The sequence below is a fragment of the Catharus ustulatus genome, chromosome 1, assembly GCF_009819885.2.
Source record: "Catharus ustulatus isolate bCatUst1 chromosome 1, bCatUst1.pri.v2, whole genome shotgun sequence".
Lineage (NCBI taxonomy): Eukaryota > Metazoa > Chordata > Aves > Passeriformes > Turdidae > Catharus > Catharus ustulatus.
This window is the reverse complement of record NC_046221.1, coordinates 48249906-48269765: the sequence shown is the minus strand read 5'-3', so window position 1 is coordinate 48269765 and position 19860 is coordinate 48249906. Positions and strand designations below refer to the sequence as shown.

General features: G+C 40.5%; 1 protein-coding gene across 5 annotated transcripts in view; it reads right to left on the bottom strand.

The window, feature by feature from the left end:
- The window catches only part of BMPER (BMP binding endothelial regulator), a 165918-nt gene that overhangs the window by 111635 nt on the left and 34423 nt on the right, over positions 1-19860 (bottom strand). For all 5 annotated transcript variants that reach the window (XM_033076524.1, XM_033076542.2, XM_033076516.2 and 2 more), the window contains 3 exons: positions 13134-13216; positions 11568-11658; positions 10323-10405 (listed from right to left, as the gene is read on the bottom strand). In XM_033076524.1, coding sequence (XP_032932415.1) covers positions 10323-10405; positions 11568-11658; positions 13134-13216 — 257 coding nt within the window. The remainder of the gene's footprint in view (positions 1-10322; positions 10406-11567; positions 11659-13133; positions 13217-19860) is intronic.

Sequence of the window (19860 nt, the reverse complement as noted above, 5' to 3'; positions counted from 1 at the left end):
ACTTCCAAAATATATCATATGCATGCTTCCCCACCTTAATAAATGTAAGTATTTAAAAAAGGTAGAGTTCAAAATGAAGGAGAGGTGAAGGATTTTGTGGGGAGCTGGAAATTACAGATTTTAATCCCTGTACTGTCTGGATACCCCTGGGTTTTCAAGGGCAAGCTAGCACCTTTGCTTTCTGTAGCAGCTCCAGGGTGCCAGCCAGTTTGAGCCCTGCTTGCTCCCTTATAGCACTATATGCTTCACACATTATGTTGCAACCACCACATCATGAAGGACAAAATTATTCCCTAGGCATGACTTGGCTCCCTTCCTCTAAATCTTGTTACATATTGAGAAGGGAACATCCTCTCTGTTTAGAATTTTGGTCATATTTAAAGTACCTTTAGATATATTAATAGTATCCTCATCAACCTCTTATATGACTCAGAGAAACACTGCAAAATACTGCTCTCAGGAAAATGACAGCAAATGTGTTACTCAGGGAGCAAAAATGTGTCCTCCAAATACCACAAATGCTAAAACTTCAAGCAATGGCAATTTGAACATGGAGTAAAACCCCACAGCCCATACTCCAGAAGGCAGAGCTATTACTGAAGACCACAAGGAATGTTACACCACCACAGGGAAAGAAAATTGCCTCCCTGGCTTGGTTTCCACCAGGTGTCAACTTTTATGGGCCCTATTCCCACTTATCTACTTCATAAAATGCTCGCCAAGTTAGAATCAGGCTCACAGTAAAAAAGACGAAGTCACAGTAGCAGATGCTGTGCAAGTACTACTGATAAGAGATTTTACATGTGCCTGTCACCTACAAAAAGCAGTGGAGAGTAGAAGATATAATAAACATAGGATTTTCCCTCCCTTCATCATCCCAGACATACACATACTTGCTTAAATGCAGTAGTAAAAAACCTAGATTTTAGAGGGGGGAACGTTTAGGGGGAGGAATAGTAATTGCAGGAATCTTTGGGAATTTAAAAAACTGACCTCAAAAGCCAGTGAGCAGGGCAGTTCAGCTGGCTGTTGAAAGAATAAATAGTACATCAGCAACTGAGACTGCTAGGAAGAATTGCTATTCAGCTGCATCCAGGAGAAGGAAAATTATACTGCCCCTAGGAGACAGGGCAGGGAACAGACTAAGCACTGAAAAGCAGAAAATCCTTGCACTTCTTGCAGTTAATTATTTTCACATGCATTAACTCATTTTCAAATTTTTGTTGAGCATATGGAATATCTGGGTACAAGGCAGAGGGTAGTAAAAGGAAAAAGACTCTCTTCATTGTTATGCTTCAGAGTTGAGACTGGCTCTTTTTTTTTCCTGTGAAGGATTCTATTGGCAAAGGCACATTAGCTTCTGTCCTAGTCTCAGAAAATTCCTGGTGCTGTGCTCTGGAGAAGGAAAAGAAAAAAGGGAAAAGGAACCGTACAAAGCACTCTGACACCCAAGTAGGGGCAATAAAGAAATTTGCATGCCAATAATTTTAGCACAAAATAGCAAGCAACTCCACTAAAAAAAACCAAAAACAAAAAGCAAAACACCCAAGCAAACAAACAAACAAAAAAACCCCACACACACATTTGCCTTCTGTAGAAAATCTCGATGCTTCAATACAAAGCTTCTGGCAGAGAGCTGAAAACTTCTTGGGTTTTCAATGAACCTTGGAGTTGTTAAGTTTAATGGTGTTCTAGTCATATTTGGGACAGAAGTTTAGGTACTGTGGGAGTGGAACTTCCTGGCAGAAAGCTGAGACATTGAGGCAATTTCTATGGCTAGAGTTGCAAAGCATGTTTAAGGCATCACCTTTTATATTCAGGCACCTACACTGGAAGGTGAGTGTTTACATCCCACTCCTGACCCTTTGCTGCCTGCAAGAATTTCTGCAACTTTACTTCACATTGTTATATCCACAGCAGAGTGCCAAGGGTGTTGATAGTTTGGCACCTAGTCACATTCTATTTCTGACAGGTTAAACCAGAGGGAGTTAATCACTGTCATGTCTCAAAGCACTCTTTTTCACTTTTTTGTTTCCCATATCTATTTTGACAGTCAATGAATTATTCTGCCTATTCTGCACTCAGCCTAACAGGATGCACTGTATGAAAAAGTTACAGCCTGTCACAATCCTGAAAATTATTTGCTGGGTATCATTTTACTCATCTTACCCCTTACTATCCAATGTGTTTGTCTCCAATCATTAAATAAGGCAAAAGCAGTAAGTATTTTTGCTAACATTTAAAGAGTTGATGGAATCCAAGGAGCTTTAGCTATACTTTCAATATGACTGGTTTGTTTTCTAAAATGGTAATTTATCACATAAGCTAGAGACAAGCTTATCAGTTAGAGTTGGAAACTTACTCCCTTATCAACACAAAATGCTTTAAGGACAGAAAACAAAAACAGTGCTGTAGGATGCAGCAGAAAGAGCAAGGAGAATTTAGACAGAGTGATAGTAAGGCAAAATGGAATTTGGCAACCACACTAGAGCTCAATAGCAATTCAAACTTATGTCCCAAATTCCACTTTACATGTTCTACAAAATATATTCAGTATTAACAATGTCAACAACAATAACATGATTAACTAAAATAATTCAATACTCAAAGTGATACAAGGTGATACAATATTCTGAGTTGGAAGGGACACACAAAGATCAAGCCCAGCTCTTAAGTGAATAGCCCATACAGGAATCACACCAACAACCACAACTGATCTATTCATTTTCATTCAAAACTAGGTTGCATAAGGTCTTGAGCAACCTGGTCTAGTGGGAGGGGAGGTGGGACTAAATGACCTTTAAGATCTATTCCAACCCCTTAACATTCTGTGATTCTACCATAAAACCTAAAGGCCCATATGTAACAATATATTGTCTCCAATACTTTATTTTATTTTTTGCTTTTGAAAATCAGAGAGAGGAAAACAAGGAGGTGTTGTGCAGTTAATTAAGTTCTTGTATACATTCATTTACCAGGACTGTGTTTACTAAATCATCTTATCTAAGGACACAGAGGGCTGTGTGCAAATTTAAAATCATTAACTATTGTTATCTGATAACAAGCCTCAAACCTGTGACATCCAAGTTTATTTAAACTGAAAGGATGACAAACATGAAAGCCAAGCACTCCTACTCTTTTCAGCCTTTCCTTCATTGTGCCACCAGCCAAAAGGGTCTTGGACTCTCCATAAAATGTTTGGCAAACAAAAGTCCTGTTAATTGACAAGCTATTGCTTTTACTGCTTCCTACTACAATTTGTGGGACTCTTTTAAACCCAAATCAATTCTGCACACAAGCGTTCCCATGAGATGCCACACACATTCCCATTTGAAGCCACTTACAAGAAGTGCTACAGCCTCTCTCATAAAACCTTTGTCTTCACTGGGCACTTCTGGAACCACGTGCAACCCTTTCATCCCCTGATGGACAGCAAGTTCTTTTTTTGCTTGTTTGTTTGCTTACTTTAACGAGGTTCTTTGTTTTCAGCCATCTTACTGCTTTGTTTTTACTCTAAGATAGATTCTTGCCTTTGCAAGGAGTTACAGTAGAGATGTTTGCAGTTCTCATTGCACCCCAATGCCAATTAAAAATAGTCCCCTTATCAGAAGCTGCCTGTTAACAGTTCTCCTTTATTGCTAAAGCTCAGTATAGTTAATTCTTCTTTGTCAGTAAGAATAATCAATCTCAGCCTGTTAATTAGAAAAGTTTAACAAGGGACAGACACCTGACAGCATAAGCTCTGTTCCTTTTCTGTCAGGAACAACAGCAACCTGCACTCATGGTATAAGCCCTTATTATCATCATTTAAAAGTGGTCAGGAATGCTTTAGGAATGCAAAATCCACACTGCTTTATGTATTTATTTCCTTTAAATGACAAGAAGTCCTGGACACTTTTTCTCTGTACTGCAATGTCCTGTTCAGGAGTATTGTTAATCAGCATTCATTTGGTACCCAAGAAGCTTTAAGTCCTTCATAGCTTCTAGTATCACTTCATTCATTATCACAATACCATCTTTGATCATAAAACTGGAAAGACAGTCTCTGCCTAAACAAGAGCCTTATAAGCTTAGAGCACCTTCCTCCAATACCTCAGCATTTCTGCCCTCCTAACAGGAAAAATTCCCCACAGAAATCTGCTAAATTATGCTTTCATCTTTCTCCACATTCTTTTTCCACTTTTTTTTTTCTCTCAGGAATACATGTCCTTAGAATATAAAGCACAACAGGCACTCATCTTTTACTGCTGCCCATACATGCCATCTCAGAAATGTAACTGGATAGTGCTGCCTATATGAAATTATGGATAAGGAAGAACAGCTGGAGGCAGCTCCTCTGACTGCACAACCAGAGGAACGGAGACCATGCTGAAACATGGAAGGCAAATTTGAGCTGAACCGTGAAGAGTAGGAGGGGCAATGAAAAAGGCTCCAAGGAAGGAAGGGATAGGAGAAACAGGCTGTGTGTCCTGAGCCCATGATCCTTAAAGAGTCATCTAGACCTTCAGGGTGCTGCTCAATCCCTCTATTCCCTTGGGAATGCACCCAAACAGGGCATAGTCTCTCACTGCATGGAAAGACTCATTTGACCCTCACCAACATTATAAGGATTTCTGCAGCCTGAGCTGGGAACACACTTTGAGGAGATGAGGTAGGAAGCTCTGCGGCTAGGAGAGATGTAGGATGAAAGCCAAATATCCACAGAGGGAGGAAATGAGACCTTGACACAAAAATATGGTTCCCAAATTCTAAGATCTGAAGTGCTTATGAATAAAAATTTACACTGAATAACTCCACTGAATCACACCCACTTGCACTGCTATGCCACAGTTTACTTCTATTTCAGAAAAACTGTGAATAGTTTTCATTTTTAACTTCTTGACTCTTATTTAAGTAATTTTTAACATTTCCTCAGAGATATGTTTTTTGAGAGAAATCAGAAAAAATGATTTAAAATTACTATGCATGTTGATAGAAGAAAAAACACACTGTTTTAAATCTTTTCTTTTTAAATGTCTAAAATCTTTTAAAAACACTGTTTAAAAGACAGTGTAAACACTATTTCCCAAATAAAAGGAATTTAATATTTTAGACATGGCCCAAGTAGTGTACAATCCCCATGAAAGTAGGTATACTTTTTGAAGCCTGAAGAAAATCGGCTACAGAAAATATAAATAACAGGAGAATGCCTATGTCTCCATGCTGCATTATTTTTCTTGCTGAAGTTCAGCACATACCAAGTCCTTGCTCTTCCATACCCACCTCCGCAAACACATTTCATCTACCTGCAGGACTATTTCTTTATTAGGCCACTGGCAGAGCCAAACTCTCTAGTTTTGCAAAAAAATATGCAGAAAAATTTATGGGGTGTTCCCAGAGAGACACAGTGACCAAACCACCACATACCATTTCTGAGCACTCCCTGGTCTCCATTTATCCACCCATAAACCAACCACTTTAATAATGTCACATCTATGAAGATGTGGGCTCCTACCAAAAGACCAGCTCTTTGCTTTTCCACTCCTCACTACAACTCCTTGTCTCGGTTTCTTAGCCTCAGAGTAAGGGCAGACAGTGTCTGCTGCAGTTTGGAACTGGATCAAAGCAGCCAAAGTACATGGAAATTTGGGAAGATCAGCATTTGGCACTGCACTAAGGATGAAAATTTGAATTTGAATTATCCTCAGCCTTCACTGAGGATACATTTAATTGTTCGTTCCCCAGAGTTTCCCAATAAACTGGCTTACCTCCCCCACTGTCTATTGTGGTTGGAATGTATTCCAGCAGCTCCCAATACCGGTTAAAGCCAAGCATTTAAAGCAGTATCAGAGTACTTAATCACCCAGCTGGGTGGATCCTGCAGGAGCAGGATGGGTCTTGGCTATCTTCAGTCATCTCTGAGACCAGGAGCTGGGTAGGCTCCCCCTCTAGTTAGTGGAGGAAGATAAGCATCTGAGGAGAGTAATCCATCCCACCTCTCTTTCTCTGAATTAAATGAAGAGAAACCCAGATAAGTAGTTCAGATCAGACACATTACTTCTGAATAGCTGTAACTAGACAAGATTAATTCCATCCTCAGCATCCAAAACACTTACATATGTAATTTCGCATTACTTACCACAGTTGAATTGTCTGTTACTCATTGATTTAGAAACAGATTTTGCCAATGTGATTTCCTTCTCTTTGTGCAAAACATTTATTATTCAGTATTTGTATCTTAGCAGTCAGGAATATAAGTGACAAGACATTTCCTGCACGCACACACCCACAAGTGCACCTGCAGACCAGTAGCTAGGCACATCTTGAAGCTCTCTGAGCAGTGATTTAAAATCCTCCGATGATGCGAAGGAGATTGAGCAGAGGTTCCTTTTTGACTCAGCTCTCCAAGAGCCTCCAATCCCTGTACTCTGCTTCCAGATATTTGGGGTGTGTTTGTTCCAAATCATTCGGGGAAGAGCAGTTAAGAAGAGACAGCATTGCTTTTGTGAAATGGTGCTGTTTGGGGACCAAACACACATAACCACCCTGCTGATGGTTGTTCCCGGGACACATCTCTTTGCAGGTCAGACAGACAGTGCAACCTTTCCCACTCCCAGCTCTCAGCCACCCTAGCAATGTCATAACCCAGCATCCATTTCCCAAGCAGATCCTCTTCCCTTCTCCCCGCAGGGGTGTGGAGCAAGACCGGCCCTGGGCCGCGGCGTCTCCGCAGGGCTGCACGCTCCCAGCGTGTCGGTGCCTCGCACGGCCGCATGCCTCACATGCCGGAACATGCAGCTCCCATGGTCTGGGTAACAGCGCTCAAAGGGGTCAAAAGGGGCTACTTATGAGTTTGGATACTTACCACCTAAAGATAAGCTTCTCCATGGTTACCGCTCTCACGCAAGGTCACTTTCCTGCCAAACCTCCTCTCCTCCCTCCCTGGCTCTGTCTCCTTCCCCCTCCACTACTTTTTTTTCCCAAACATGCTACATCAAAGGAGAAAATGAAAACATTTACGATAATCACAGTCTGACTATTTCAATGCAGACTAGGAAAGGAAACATGCAAGCCAAGTGCCCTTACTGTGCAAGCAGAAACACACTCTTGACCTCATAAAAGTAGTATCTGAGAAATAACACTTGATTAAAGGAGCCAGTCCTTCATTTAAGTAGGTGCTTATGGTAGGGAAAACAGCCAGGGTTCCTCTAGAACAGGCCACTGGCCTATCACAAACAGCAGGAACAGGCCAGACAGATGAATTACTGCAAGACAACTGGGTTTCGCTGGGGTGTGAGGAGATCGCTATTATCCCATCCACCTTCCCTACACAAATGCCTCTCCCCAGAGAAACTGAGTCATTAAAAGCCAGCTCATTCACTCCTGACAGGCAATATGCATTGAGTGAGAGGTGATACATTCTCATTTTCAGCAAGAAATCTTAGTCACCCCAAGGAGCAGCTCACTTAGGAAAGTGGTAATGGAATACAGGGCCTTTCATCTCTGCCTTGCTGCTGCAAGCACAGCCTGGCTTGGTAACAACCCAGAAGTTATTAGTTAATGGCTTGTTTTGCTGACCTCCACGAAATGAATTTGGTCGGTTAGGTGTGGTGTTCAGTAGACAATACCTAGGCACTGCAAGTGGCTTTAAACAGGGGCCATAATAATGAGTTGAGCACCCAGCAGGTAAGGACTGAATGAATTGCCCAGGTGTAGTCATGCAGTTGCTTTCTCTGTCCTTCAGGGCCATGGAACACATAGGAAGCCCTGGCACTGGCCAGCCTGCTCCACCAAGATGGGGACCTCCAACTCCCAAGATCCCAGCTTTGTCCTCATTTATACAAACAATGTGTTAAAAATGAAAAAACAAACAACTGTCATTTCACATTCTATGAGAGTTCAGTAGTATCTAGTGGGCACCATTTTGAGCTGATAATACCACAAACCTGAACTACCAAAGTGCTGACCCAAAATGTGTTCCCACAGTCCAGATCTGAAGATGTGTACTTACTTCTGGGTGCAGAGTTTTGCAACAATAAAAATAGTTTATTTAAGTAATTCCTCATTTTAATACATTTAGTGAGTGCAGATCAAACCTACATCTCTACAGGAAAACAAACCACAGCCATCCCTCTTTACTTTCTTCCTGTTCAATGGCATCTTGTAGTCCCAAGTTTGAGCTACCCCTGAGACAAGTGATGGCCTGTGGAGTCCAGAATCATCCATCAGTTAAACAGCTTGCTCCCAAGAAAATCCCGAATTCACCCTGAAGTGAGAGTAGCTGCAATCCTTTTACATGCATCCCCAAAATATCTTAGCAATACCTTAGTAGTTTGTGCTGCTTCCTATGCCAAGTTTCCACAAAAGACTAAAACTGCAGAAGAAATCTGACTTGGGTTGAAGAGCTTCCCTCCATCTGTTAAATCATGCACAAATTATACCACATCACACACAAGCCTTTTTCCATCACTTTGCATGACTAGATAGGTATCTTCCAATAAGATAAATTGTCCACCAACTGCTTAGATAAAAGATTCACTGAAGACCATTACCTTTTGGGAATGGATGCAAAGCAGGCAGCAAACTTCTGTCACAGACCTGAGGATGCCCCCTCTATTTACTTCAAATTTAAATCTCACGGGAATTAACATAGGCTCCAGTTTTGGGGGAAACTGGTAGGAGGGTAAAAAAGGCTCTGCAGAGAGAGGGAAGGGAGGTCTGCAGTGGCTTACACATAGATGACATTTCTTTAGCTGTCAGGAAGATTCAGAATGACAGCTGGACATTTTATAGAGAAGTCATTAACATCCAAAACAATCATGCTGTCATTCTTGGAAGGGATGGTTAAGAGGCCTTAAACATCTTGCTCTCAATAGTTGCATTTCCTCCTCTAACACAGCTGAGACTGGTAACTTTCAAGGTTAGACCTTCAAGTGTGACCCTTTATTCCTTTATTTCTTTACACTGCTCTCCCCAGATGTCTCCCATCTCAAATGCTCTTCTCAGCACAGAAGCTTTTGATAGTCAGAGAACAAAGGAAAGTTGATCAAGGAGATGTTGGCACACCAATAACTGGGCAATAGGTAATAACTGTACAGTACTTATGAAAGAGCAAAGAAGAACCCAAAAAGACTCAAGCACGTCTCCACAGACTTCTCAACTCTACAGAACTGCCTTCCCCTGAGGAACATGAACTAAGGAAAGCAAGTGTGAAAAGATACTGCTTTACAGTTGAAGCTGAAGTGAGAGGGGAACTCACCAACTGCAGAGGGAATTATCAGCCTGGGACTGAAGGCATTCAGCAGAACAGGAGCCCAGGGCATATGTCCTGTGACATGTATGATGGCATGTTTTCATTATTAAAGGATTAAAACTTTTTTAATTACCTGAGCATCCTAATCTCTGCAGGAGCAGTGATGACTTAGTGTAAATTAATTTTGCAGATTACCAGGGTTTTTTTCCCCACAGAACAGTTCAAGTATTCTGCAGCGACTTCATTAAATGTGTGTATATGTGTAAAGATACATTAATTTTTGAAGTCTATCTTTCTCTCCTCCTTGTAAAATTTTATTTTAATGATGCAGGAGAACTGTATCTGGTACTGACTAATTTCTTGGCATTCTACTGAAATGTAAAGCTTTACATATTCTGCTGGCCCACAAATTGCAACAAAAGCACTGATTTGAACTTTGTGTTTTACTCATCTCACAGATTACAGGAAGGAAGCCAAAGTTATCTGCCCCAACTCATACAGCATTATCTTTTAACTTAATGGAAGTGAAAAAGAAGCCTGCACTCATTTACTCAAAGGATGCAATTATTACTTCCTCTCTATATCGTTGCTAGTCAAGAATAAAATCCAGGATATACCATCAATCATCAAGCCAAAAATCCACCTGGGACAGCCTCAGAAGGCAACCCTCATTCTTTCACTCAGTAATTCAGAGCAAAGGCCCTTGTTGCATATAGCTGAAAGGAATCCTTGGAGAAGTTTGGCTTAAGGAAGTATCTAATAAATGCTGATCAACAGATGAAGGCCAAAAAAATTTCTGTCTCCTCCTGCATGATCCTATCACAAAAAAGGCTCCACTAATTCAACACATCAGCCCCCTCCCAAATAACCTGCTCCATCTGCATACAGTGTAAGGTCACAGAAAAGATTATAAACTCACAATGTGAGTGATACAATGTATTAATGCTATAAATTCTTCAACAGAGACCTGAATTCCAAGAGAAGAAAGCATAATAGTGTTGGATTCCTTATATTTTTTGTTTTGTTATGGCAATAATGTGCCTTTTGAAGTTCGTACAGGAAGATACAATGCCAAAAGGCAAATACTTACAATACAAGAGCACTTAGTACATTTATTTCCTTCAGGCCTGAATTCTTCTCCATCATTGTAAAGTCTCCCTTCAAATACACAACCTGGAAAACAGCATTTGAATAAGTTTAGTTCAAGATAGAACACCTCGCTGTACAACAATATGAAAAGTAAATCATACCATACACTCCAATACAGAATTCTGGAATTATTTCAGTTGGAAAAGACTTCCAAGATATCAAGTCCAACCTCTGACTGATTACTATCTAATCAAGTAGACCATGGCACTAACTGCCACATCCAGTCATTTCCTGAACACCTTCAGGGATAGTGACTCTAACACCCTGGGCAGCCCATTACGGGGCTGCCATGCTGAATTCCTCCTGATGTCATCAGGGGAGACTGAACCTCCACCGGTGCTGCTGGAGGACATGCTTGTGTCCTCATGTCCTGTGACTGGTTGCCTGGGAGAAGAAACCAATCCTCACTTTGCTACAGCCTCCTTTCAGGTAGTTGAAGAGAGACATCGCTTCAGAAGAAAACAAATCACTTTAAAATCCTGAACAAATCCTAGAGAAAACATAAATGTCTTTTGAGGGCAAGCAGGGGTGTGGAGGGGGGTGGGGAAGAAAACATCCATCTACAACAGATAAATTTGCAAAAATGAAGTCGAAGGTAGGCTAAGTCTCCTTTTAGAAGTGCCTTAAAAACAGTGTTTTTAGGCTGTTTGCTTTTTAATAATTCATTCTTAGTCCCTGAGTTTATATTAGGTGTTAGCCGATATTACAACTAATCAAAATATAATAAACCCATTGTATCACAACTGGAGCAGTGCTTACCTTCAAAATCTCTGATAAAATCAAATTAACCTAAAAAATCATGGTAATTTGCCACTGTGCTTCACAATGGACACCCATTCTAACTCTCCTTCAAAAAGTTAATCCCCTTTTTTACAAGTACTCATATCCTTCCCCTCCTAACAAAATCATGGTCATCAATCATGCAAACCCACCTTATAGACCTTTGAAAAAATTACATTAACACACCCGTGAATATTAGCACAGGATATTGCCTATGCATCCCCAGGTCTGCATGTCCTCTACTAAAACATCTTGTGCCATTTTGTGCATTGTGAGTCACCAGCCTACATTTTTAGTAATTTGTCAAGTATAACAGAGAAGTTAGAGGCAGCCTCCCAGGTGATGATGGGCATCATTAGAAATACAGTTGCACATGTAGAACAGCATCTTGACCATGAAATCTCACCTGGACATACAGGACAACACATTCCCCTGAGTTTGGAAGGGTTTTTGCAATGAACAATACACTGTACTTCTGATTCTACTATCACTCCTTCCTGGAAAAGAAGCAGATTAGACACATTCATTGTTAGTGTTGTTTTAACAAGTAAAAATTCACAATTACTCTCAGTAGAATTAAAGCCCAACACATGCTGCAAAGCACTGGGTTTCAAAACTTCATTTCTTTCTGTACTGTTGCCTGGTATCAGGATTCAGGTTAGTAGACAGTAAAAAGACCACTTCAGCCCGCCCCCCTGCAAACTCCAGACACAGGATTTGCCTTAAAACGCATCAGGTAAAAAAAAAAACAAACAATCATCCTCTTAGGGAAAGGAATCCTGCTTTATCAGGAATCCTTAACCTCCATAATCTGCCATGCAGCTCTGGTGAAAACAGACCAGACACAAGGCATTCTCCTCCTACTGGAGGAAAACAGACTTAGAAAGCAGATAAAAGCATCTTGTTCTGTAGAGGGCAGACATTTATCTTTGATATTTTGCCTGATAAGTATTAGTGAATTAACATTTCCTGTATTTATTCGAGAAGTCAAGAGTCCTGAACAAACTGGGTGTGAGGGTCTACGCGTAAAGGCGGCTACCATTTTTTTTCTGCTTACAGCTGTTCGAGGCAAGGCAAGATTGTTTTTTAAATGGATCTAGGGTAAACAGGGTCACCCAGTTTTGCATTAAGACACTGAAACAGGCAATAAAGATCTGACCATTTCATGCAATATATGTAAATTCATGTAGTGAGCTTCTTTTCATTAAATGCAAGGATACAGAATACTGGCCCAGCTTCAGTCATCTCAGTGTACCTATTTTCAAAAATTAGTTGATTTCACAGAGCAGAAGTATTATAGAAAAAGAGAAAAAAACCCCTTGAAACTCTCTTCTCTTAGTAGAAACTCTTCACACTCTATAATCTCCTCTTTCCAGCTGCCATTCTTAGTAGCTGCCTGAGTGTCACTATTAAAATCAGATCAAATTGTCAGCAAAAATGGCAGACCTATTTACAGACATGAGCTAAAATCACCTACATAATTACTTGTTTTGAGCCTGACAAGTAACAATCCTGAAAATGTTATGGTTGCAGATAGCCAAGCTACCAAAAATACCGCTGTGCAGGAGCCCAGGAAAAAATATTTGGTTGTGAGTTTTTCTTGAAGAAAGGTAAAACCCATGGACACCAAAGTGTCCAATTCCTAAAATAATTTGTATCTCACAAAAGGCTTGAAATGCTGAAGAAAAGAGGAATTACTTCAAGGTCAAGACAACACGAAATGACATGGCCGTGTACCTCTCCTTCAGCAAAGTTTTGGTGTTGGGGTACTCAAGTCATTTAAAACCTATACTTCTGAATATTTGGTTATAGGTGGCTGCATCTGAGTGGATTTAAATTACTTTAAATGCAAAGTCCATATTGTGCCTTGGGCATAAAATATGTCAGGTTATTTACATTGGATAAATGAAGGCTCAGGATTTCCTGGGAAAAGCTTACAACTCAATTAGTACTATTTTAATGGCATCCTTACCTGGCACTGGTATGTAACACAGGGATTGCTGGGGAGGTGCCATTTCATGGAGTTGTTGTATATATTTCCTCCAAAACTGCAATCTACAGGATGAGAGAGAAGCCCATCAATTCAGCTGAAAAAAATCTTGGGTGAGGCTGCTGCTGAGGATCACAGGGCAGCATCTTGAATACAACCCACCCTCACCCCTGGTTTAACAGAAGAGGTAGAGCTGAGAGCTGGGATGAAAAAGAAGGATCATGTCCTGGGAGGACAGGCAGCACTGCCCCAGACAACTGCTGCTGATGCCCAACTGACCAAACTCCTTACTAACTCTGACTGGTCAAGACAAACCAAAATCAGTGACAATTTACTTAAAAATGGATGTCAGTGCTTACTCTGCAGTCCATTCAGGAAGTACTCAGTTACTCAAGCACTGAATGGGGAGAGGGAGGAAATAAGGTTAAAGAAGAGCTGGCAGCATTCATCAAATAGCTTGCCTATGCTATCTTCATCCATTAACCAAAGCCCTTAGGAGAACTCTTCAGCAAGCACTGCTCAGCATGGATGAGCTGACACTGGCAGAGCTACCTCTCCTTTATGCCTTTTCATATTCATGACAGGAGGGATCACCATCCACATGAACTAAAAGCCATCAAGTTGTCATGTGTGGGGTGAATTTCCATGGGGAGATATTCTGGACTCTCATAGCGTTTGGTTTTATTGATCTTTGTGTGCAATATGACAGCTTTATTAACAGAAAACAGGTTTGTTTTCCCATGCGCTGTATCAAACCAAATTTCTTTTGTGCAAGATGAATTTTCATGAAGCCATTTGGAAAAAAGCAAACAACATAACAAACACCAATTTTCACATTTTTGATTACATGTTCCTACTAGTTTCCCTTCCTTTTTGGTATTCTCTTTTGCCATTTTCTGGTATTTTACAGAAAAAAAAAAAAAAAAGGAAAACCAAAAAAAGAACACACAAAAAAATAATAAATAACTCACCAGAGAAGCAAAACCAGAAAATACTTATAAAGTAGAAATACAATATTTGTTTAAAAATAGTTAATTTATTAATGCAAAATTGTTTCAACTAAAAAATAATTCTTTGGAGACTTAGAGTGGTTCTGAGAAAAATTTTGGAAATAACACATACCCCATTTTTGTGGGAAAAAAATGCCCGTTTTCCATTTATTGCTTTTATTTTTTTTTCCTAGTTTATTTTATTCAAAATTAGCTCAATCAAAGAGCCCACAAAACAAACAGAAGTCTTGCCAAAGACTTTGAAACACAGACGTGTGCATAGAGCTACAGAATCACAAAACTACAGTTAGTTAAACACTGCCCACAGCACCATTCTGTTTCCACACTCTACCTCAGCAACTCCTCTAAGTCTTTATCTCCTATGCAGGGTGCACTGTCCTGTTTTGGAATAAGTTTTATGTCCCTCCGAAAATAAAGGCAATTTATCAGCCCTACAGCAGTAAATCTTTGAGCCCACTGTAAAAGAAAACTCCACATCTCTGAGGTACTCAGGAACTTTAAATCTCTTAAAATCGTTTTGAATTCAACAAAAAATTTTAAGGAACCATGATATATAAAGATCATTTGCAAATGTGTTAACCGCTTCCATTTAAGTTCTTAAACAACAGAAGACTTGTGCTTCAGGATTTGCAATAATCAGAAATCCTTTTTCCAGACTAAATACGGAGCAACATGGGAGAAATTTGTAGATGATGTGGCCATTTCACTTACCTAAGCTGAAACAGGTGTATCTTGAAAAGAGATGATCAATAATCTCCAAGTTTGCTCTGATAATTTCGTCTTTGACAAACATTGAAAGGCACAAAGTATGCAACTGAGTCTCATATTTTTAAGTAGCAAAGCCTCTATGAAATTATTTTGAATAATAAAGAAATGTTCAGATTCTCAATGCATTAAATACAGTTCTCTCATATATGCAGGTCAACACATCAAAAGAGGAGCATGAAGCCCTATACTCCTCTTATGCATTTTGAAATTCCATTCTGAAAAACACTGAGTTAATCTTGCAGCATAGTCTTACTTACTGCTCACTGAAAACCCTGATAAATGCAGAGTCTATTCAATGTGTTTAACATCCCCAAGTTGCTGAAGCCCAGGTCATACTGTTCCCATTCTGAGAAATAGTTTACAAGTGTGCAGGACACTCAACATGGAATGAGCTGTGCTGTTAAATACCTGTGTGTGTATTTCGCCAGAATCAAGAATCAAGGGCTAGGTTGGAAAACAGCAATTGCAGAATGCCTTACATATTTGCTCAGCAATTATGCTCTTTAGTGTAAAATGTTTCCTCTATAAGAAAGCTAATGACCTTGGGCTAATCTGCATGTACAGATGTGCATACTAAAGTAAAATTTTCAGCTCAAGGACTAGTCTAGTCGACAAAGAGTGAAGGTGGTGCACTCATGCAATCAGCACTGCTCCTACTTGAAGTGCATATCCAAGCTATGCTACAAAATCCTCTGCCCTGCAGCACCAGCCACTGTTCCTGTGGAAAGCAGAAGCAACTATGGTAAGAAGAGTCTGCAGGCACCTAAAGGGAAGTTTAAAAACGGGGACCAGAATGGAAAAGACTGCAGAAGCACTGGAGCTACTAAGACTGCTCTCGAGCTTTGGCATGGGCCAGAGGGTTGAATGAGGGAGACAGAGCAGCACCCATCCAACACCAGTGTGAAGCATGTTGGGAGCTGGATTTCAGCAGATGCTTAGCAGAAGGAGCCTCATGAAGGAAGGGGAGAGTTAGCCAGTATAACAAGTAGCCTTGGGAAGAGATGGGGGAAGGCTGAATGTCAGGCAAAACTGAAAAGGGTGAGAAATGAGTGTTTTACAATCTCTGGGTGACACTTTAACCTGTCTCTGACAACCGGTGTGCCAGTCTGCTCTTTGGACACCCCAGAGCTACACCCACTACTCACTCTTCAAAAGGAAAAAGAAACAAAGCCCACATACCAGCTAGTTTTTCTGAATCTCGTGTTCAATGTTAAAATCTCTCAGCTGACTCCTGAAAACATATAGACAGACTTTCCCAGTCCCCCAACTCATAGCATGGAAATTTCTGAGTCTCAGCTAAATTTATCTGAGTGAAACCTGCTTCATTCTATGTGCCATCTCAGTCAAGCCATTCTGGCTCATCCATGGTTAAAGGTCTACCATATTTGGCTGGAAAGTAGAAGTCAATGAATATTTTTTGTTCAAAGGCATCAGCAAAGTCCTCGATGTCAATTTCTACAACAGAGTATGACAGAAAATATTTGAAGATCCTGAAAACCTTTTAAAGCTTTTCTTTTTTCCCCAAAAGTCCTTTGGAACCATTAGTACATCAACTTACTTTCTCCATCCATCTAAAATGATTCATATCAGTCATGGAGTGTGTCCTAATTTTTCAATCTTTCCTGCTCCTTTCTTTAAAAATAGCTGGTGTTTTATTAATGTAAAATATTAACTTTCAGTTAGTTGTAGGTTTTGTTGCCATTAACTCCTTCAAATAGTTCAGATAAGTGCTGGGTAAACATGCAAGTCTAAAGTTGCTTATCTGAATCTAACCAAACCACTAAATACTTTGAAGTTGGTCAATTGTTGCATACGCAATGGAAACTAATGCTAATTACCTTCTAGTCACCTCTTACAGGCAAAATGATACTCCAGATTTAGTTCTTCTGGCACAAAAAAAAAAAAAAAAGAAAGATGCTAAAATAGTTAAATAACTTCTAATATAATTATTTAGCTACTTTGTTTCAGTATTGTGTATGCCATTCTTGGGCACCTTTGTTTCAAATATAATAAACAAACCTTCGGCCAATTTAATTTGAAAGAACAATTTCATCCTAAAACAAGCATCCTCACCAAGAATTGGACTAGAATAACAAAAGAGGCAATTTATAACAGATTTTTCTATTTGCATGTGTACAAGCTGATGATCAGGAAACCATTTGTCTTTCCAAATAGTACAACTCTGATAAACGACCCTTTCTTCTTCCCCAGATACCCACCCAATGTAACAGTATCATGAAGACAGGGAAATTGACTGTAAGAGACAGTTTAGTACTGCTAAAGTTCAGTGTCATCAGGAGTTCATTAAAAAACAACCCTTTATTACTCAATTTTACATTGCCTAATTAAATTCCAGAAGAAAGTTGTGCTTATTTTAGTCTAATGAGAATTTTATAGACAAGTCATTTCCTTATTCTCCCAAGAGAAAGTGATAGATTGGTGCACAATAGACTGGTTCCTCATCCCTCATTTCTTCAGCATCTTTCTTTTCCTATTAAGTCTTTTCTTTTTTTTTTCTTTCCTTCCACTTTCTGTTTAAAAAATGTAACCTCTCTATTGGCATGGAAAATAAACATTAGGCAAAAGAAAATACTCAGAAGACATGTTTTATTTAGTGTTTGATAGATTAATCCTCAGGGAGGTATCCAGGCATGCTAACACTAAATACCAGTTCTAGCCAAAAAAAAAGAGTCAAACCCAAAACCCTAAACAAAAACCACCACAAATAACTTGTACATTCAGCAGTATTTCCTTGGCATGAAATCAGTTAGCCAAAATAAAAGAACTGTGAATCACACAAAAACCTATTATAAAATATATTTTCACGTATCGTAGTGATGGTAGAGCCACTGAAAGCTACCAGAGAATTAAACTTCCTGTTGAGTAACTCTGGTCTTCATTTGTCAACACAGAAGCATGAAAATGTATACAAAACCTCCCATGCTTATCAAGTCTAGCTCTAAACAGTGGAAATCCAACTCTTTCCTCTGTAAGGAAGTACAAGCAAACCTATTTGCAGCTGAGTCATAGCACTTACATTACCCAGAGGATGCACAGGGGCCATATGAAGACTGCCCAACACAGCAGAGTGAAGAGACCATGAGGGTGAGTTGTGCTAGTAACGTACAGTTCACATATGGAGGAGGCAAAGCATCCATATTCACTGAACAATTAGCGGCAGAAACACAGGCATCAACTCCTCCCAGTGCTATTTTTGCCCCTTGCACACCACTGGAACTGAATTTTACCTTCCCAAATGTCTTGTGTTCCATGTACAGGGAAGAAGATTTGCTCTGCAAGGTTCGTAAGAACCTTGTAATTCAAAATGGCATACACTTAGGGCTGCCATTGAATCTTGAGCTGATACTCAATGTGCTTGCCAAGCCTGGCAGCTGGAGAATTTTCACCTCTCATGGTTATGAAGGCTGTCATGAATGATGTTGTTCAGTGGCGAAATTACATGCTCTTGTACCCAATTTTCTCACACCAGCAAAATCATCCATGATCTTCATCTTATGCCTTCAAAATTAAATAGTAAAAAAATTATTATTCCTGTCCTATATGTCCTAAGAGGTTTATCATTTTGTTCCAGAGAAATATTACTTATAAAATCATCAATGTGAAAATCTGGGTAACTGATGTTTGACTGAAAAACTGTTTATGACAACACAACAAGACTGTTCATTTAAAGTTTCTTAAATAAATAGAAAATTATATTTACCAAGGTAATAAGAGTATTTGAAATTTCAGGTGCTACTGAACACAGCAGTATACACCAGACATTCAAGAGATGTCAAATGTATCTGCTAAGACCTTTGAAAGAAGAGTCAACTCAAAGAAAGGATGGAGAGATAGAGACCTTTTCTTAGGCATAACCAGAAGTAATCAAAGGTGGCATTGTGGTGATACAGAATGGTACTGTTGCTGGTGGCTATTTGTCACTGCTTCCAAACCTCTGCCTTTGCTTCAAATACAAAGCTAGCATCTAAATGAGCACTGAGATGAACCTGTACTTCCAGCCTCATGAAATACACCTTCTGGTTTAGTGCTGGAACACTCTACCAAGAGACTCAGAAGCAGTGAGAAGGGCCAAAAGAAAAGTTAAGACTTGATTATATCCTCAAACTGTCTCTCATAGCCAGTCCCTGACAGAAGCCAGGTCTAGATTATTCAGGTGAAGGTGAAAGAAATTTCTTCAGGAAAATATACAGTAATTTCACGACTATAAGGCGCACTCTTTTGACTAAAATTTTCCCTCGAACCCGGAAGTGCGCCTTATAGTCCGGTGCGCTTTATCTGATGACCAAAGTTGAGAAATTTGCCAAACCGGAAGTGTGAGCTGTGAGCCGTGGGGGGAGCCGGAAGTGGCACGGCAGCCGGCTGGGGGTGGGCCCGGAGGCCCGTGGCACCGCCCCTGCCAGGTGGAGGCGGGCCAGGGGGCCCACGGCACCGCCCCTCTCGGGTCTAGGCAGTCCCGGGAGCCCATGGCTGCCAGTTGAACGCGGGCCAGGGGGCCCACGGCACCCACCTTTCCGGGTCCAGGCAGTCCCGGGGGCCCATGACTGCCGGGTCCAGGGGGGCCCGGTGGCTCGCAGCACCGCCCCTGCCGGGTGGAGGCGGGCCCAAGGGCCAACGGCTGCTGGGTTGAGGCGGGGCCTCGGTCAGCAACCGCGTGGGGTGAGCTGGGGGTGGAGCCTCGCTGAAAAAAAAAAGTGTGCCTTATAGTCCGGTGCTCCTTATCTGATCTACAAAGTTGCGAATTTTGCCAACTCCGGGGGGGTGCGCCTTATAGTCCAGTGCGCCTTATGGTCGTGAAATTACTGTACTTATTATCTTTACATCCCATCCCCCTCCATCCATGTATTATCCCTTGCCTCTGACAGCTTGCCATAGAGCATGCAAGGATGGACTGAAAGTTATAGTGCCCCACT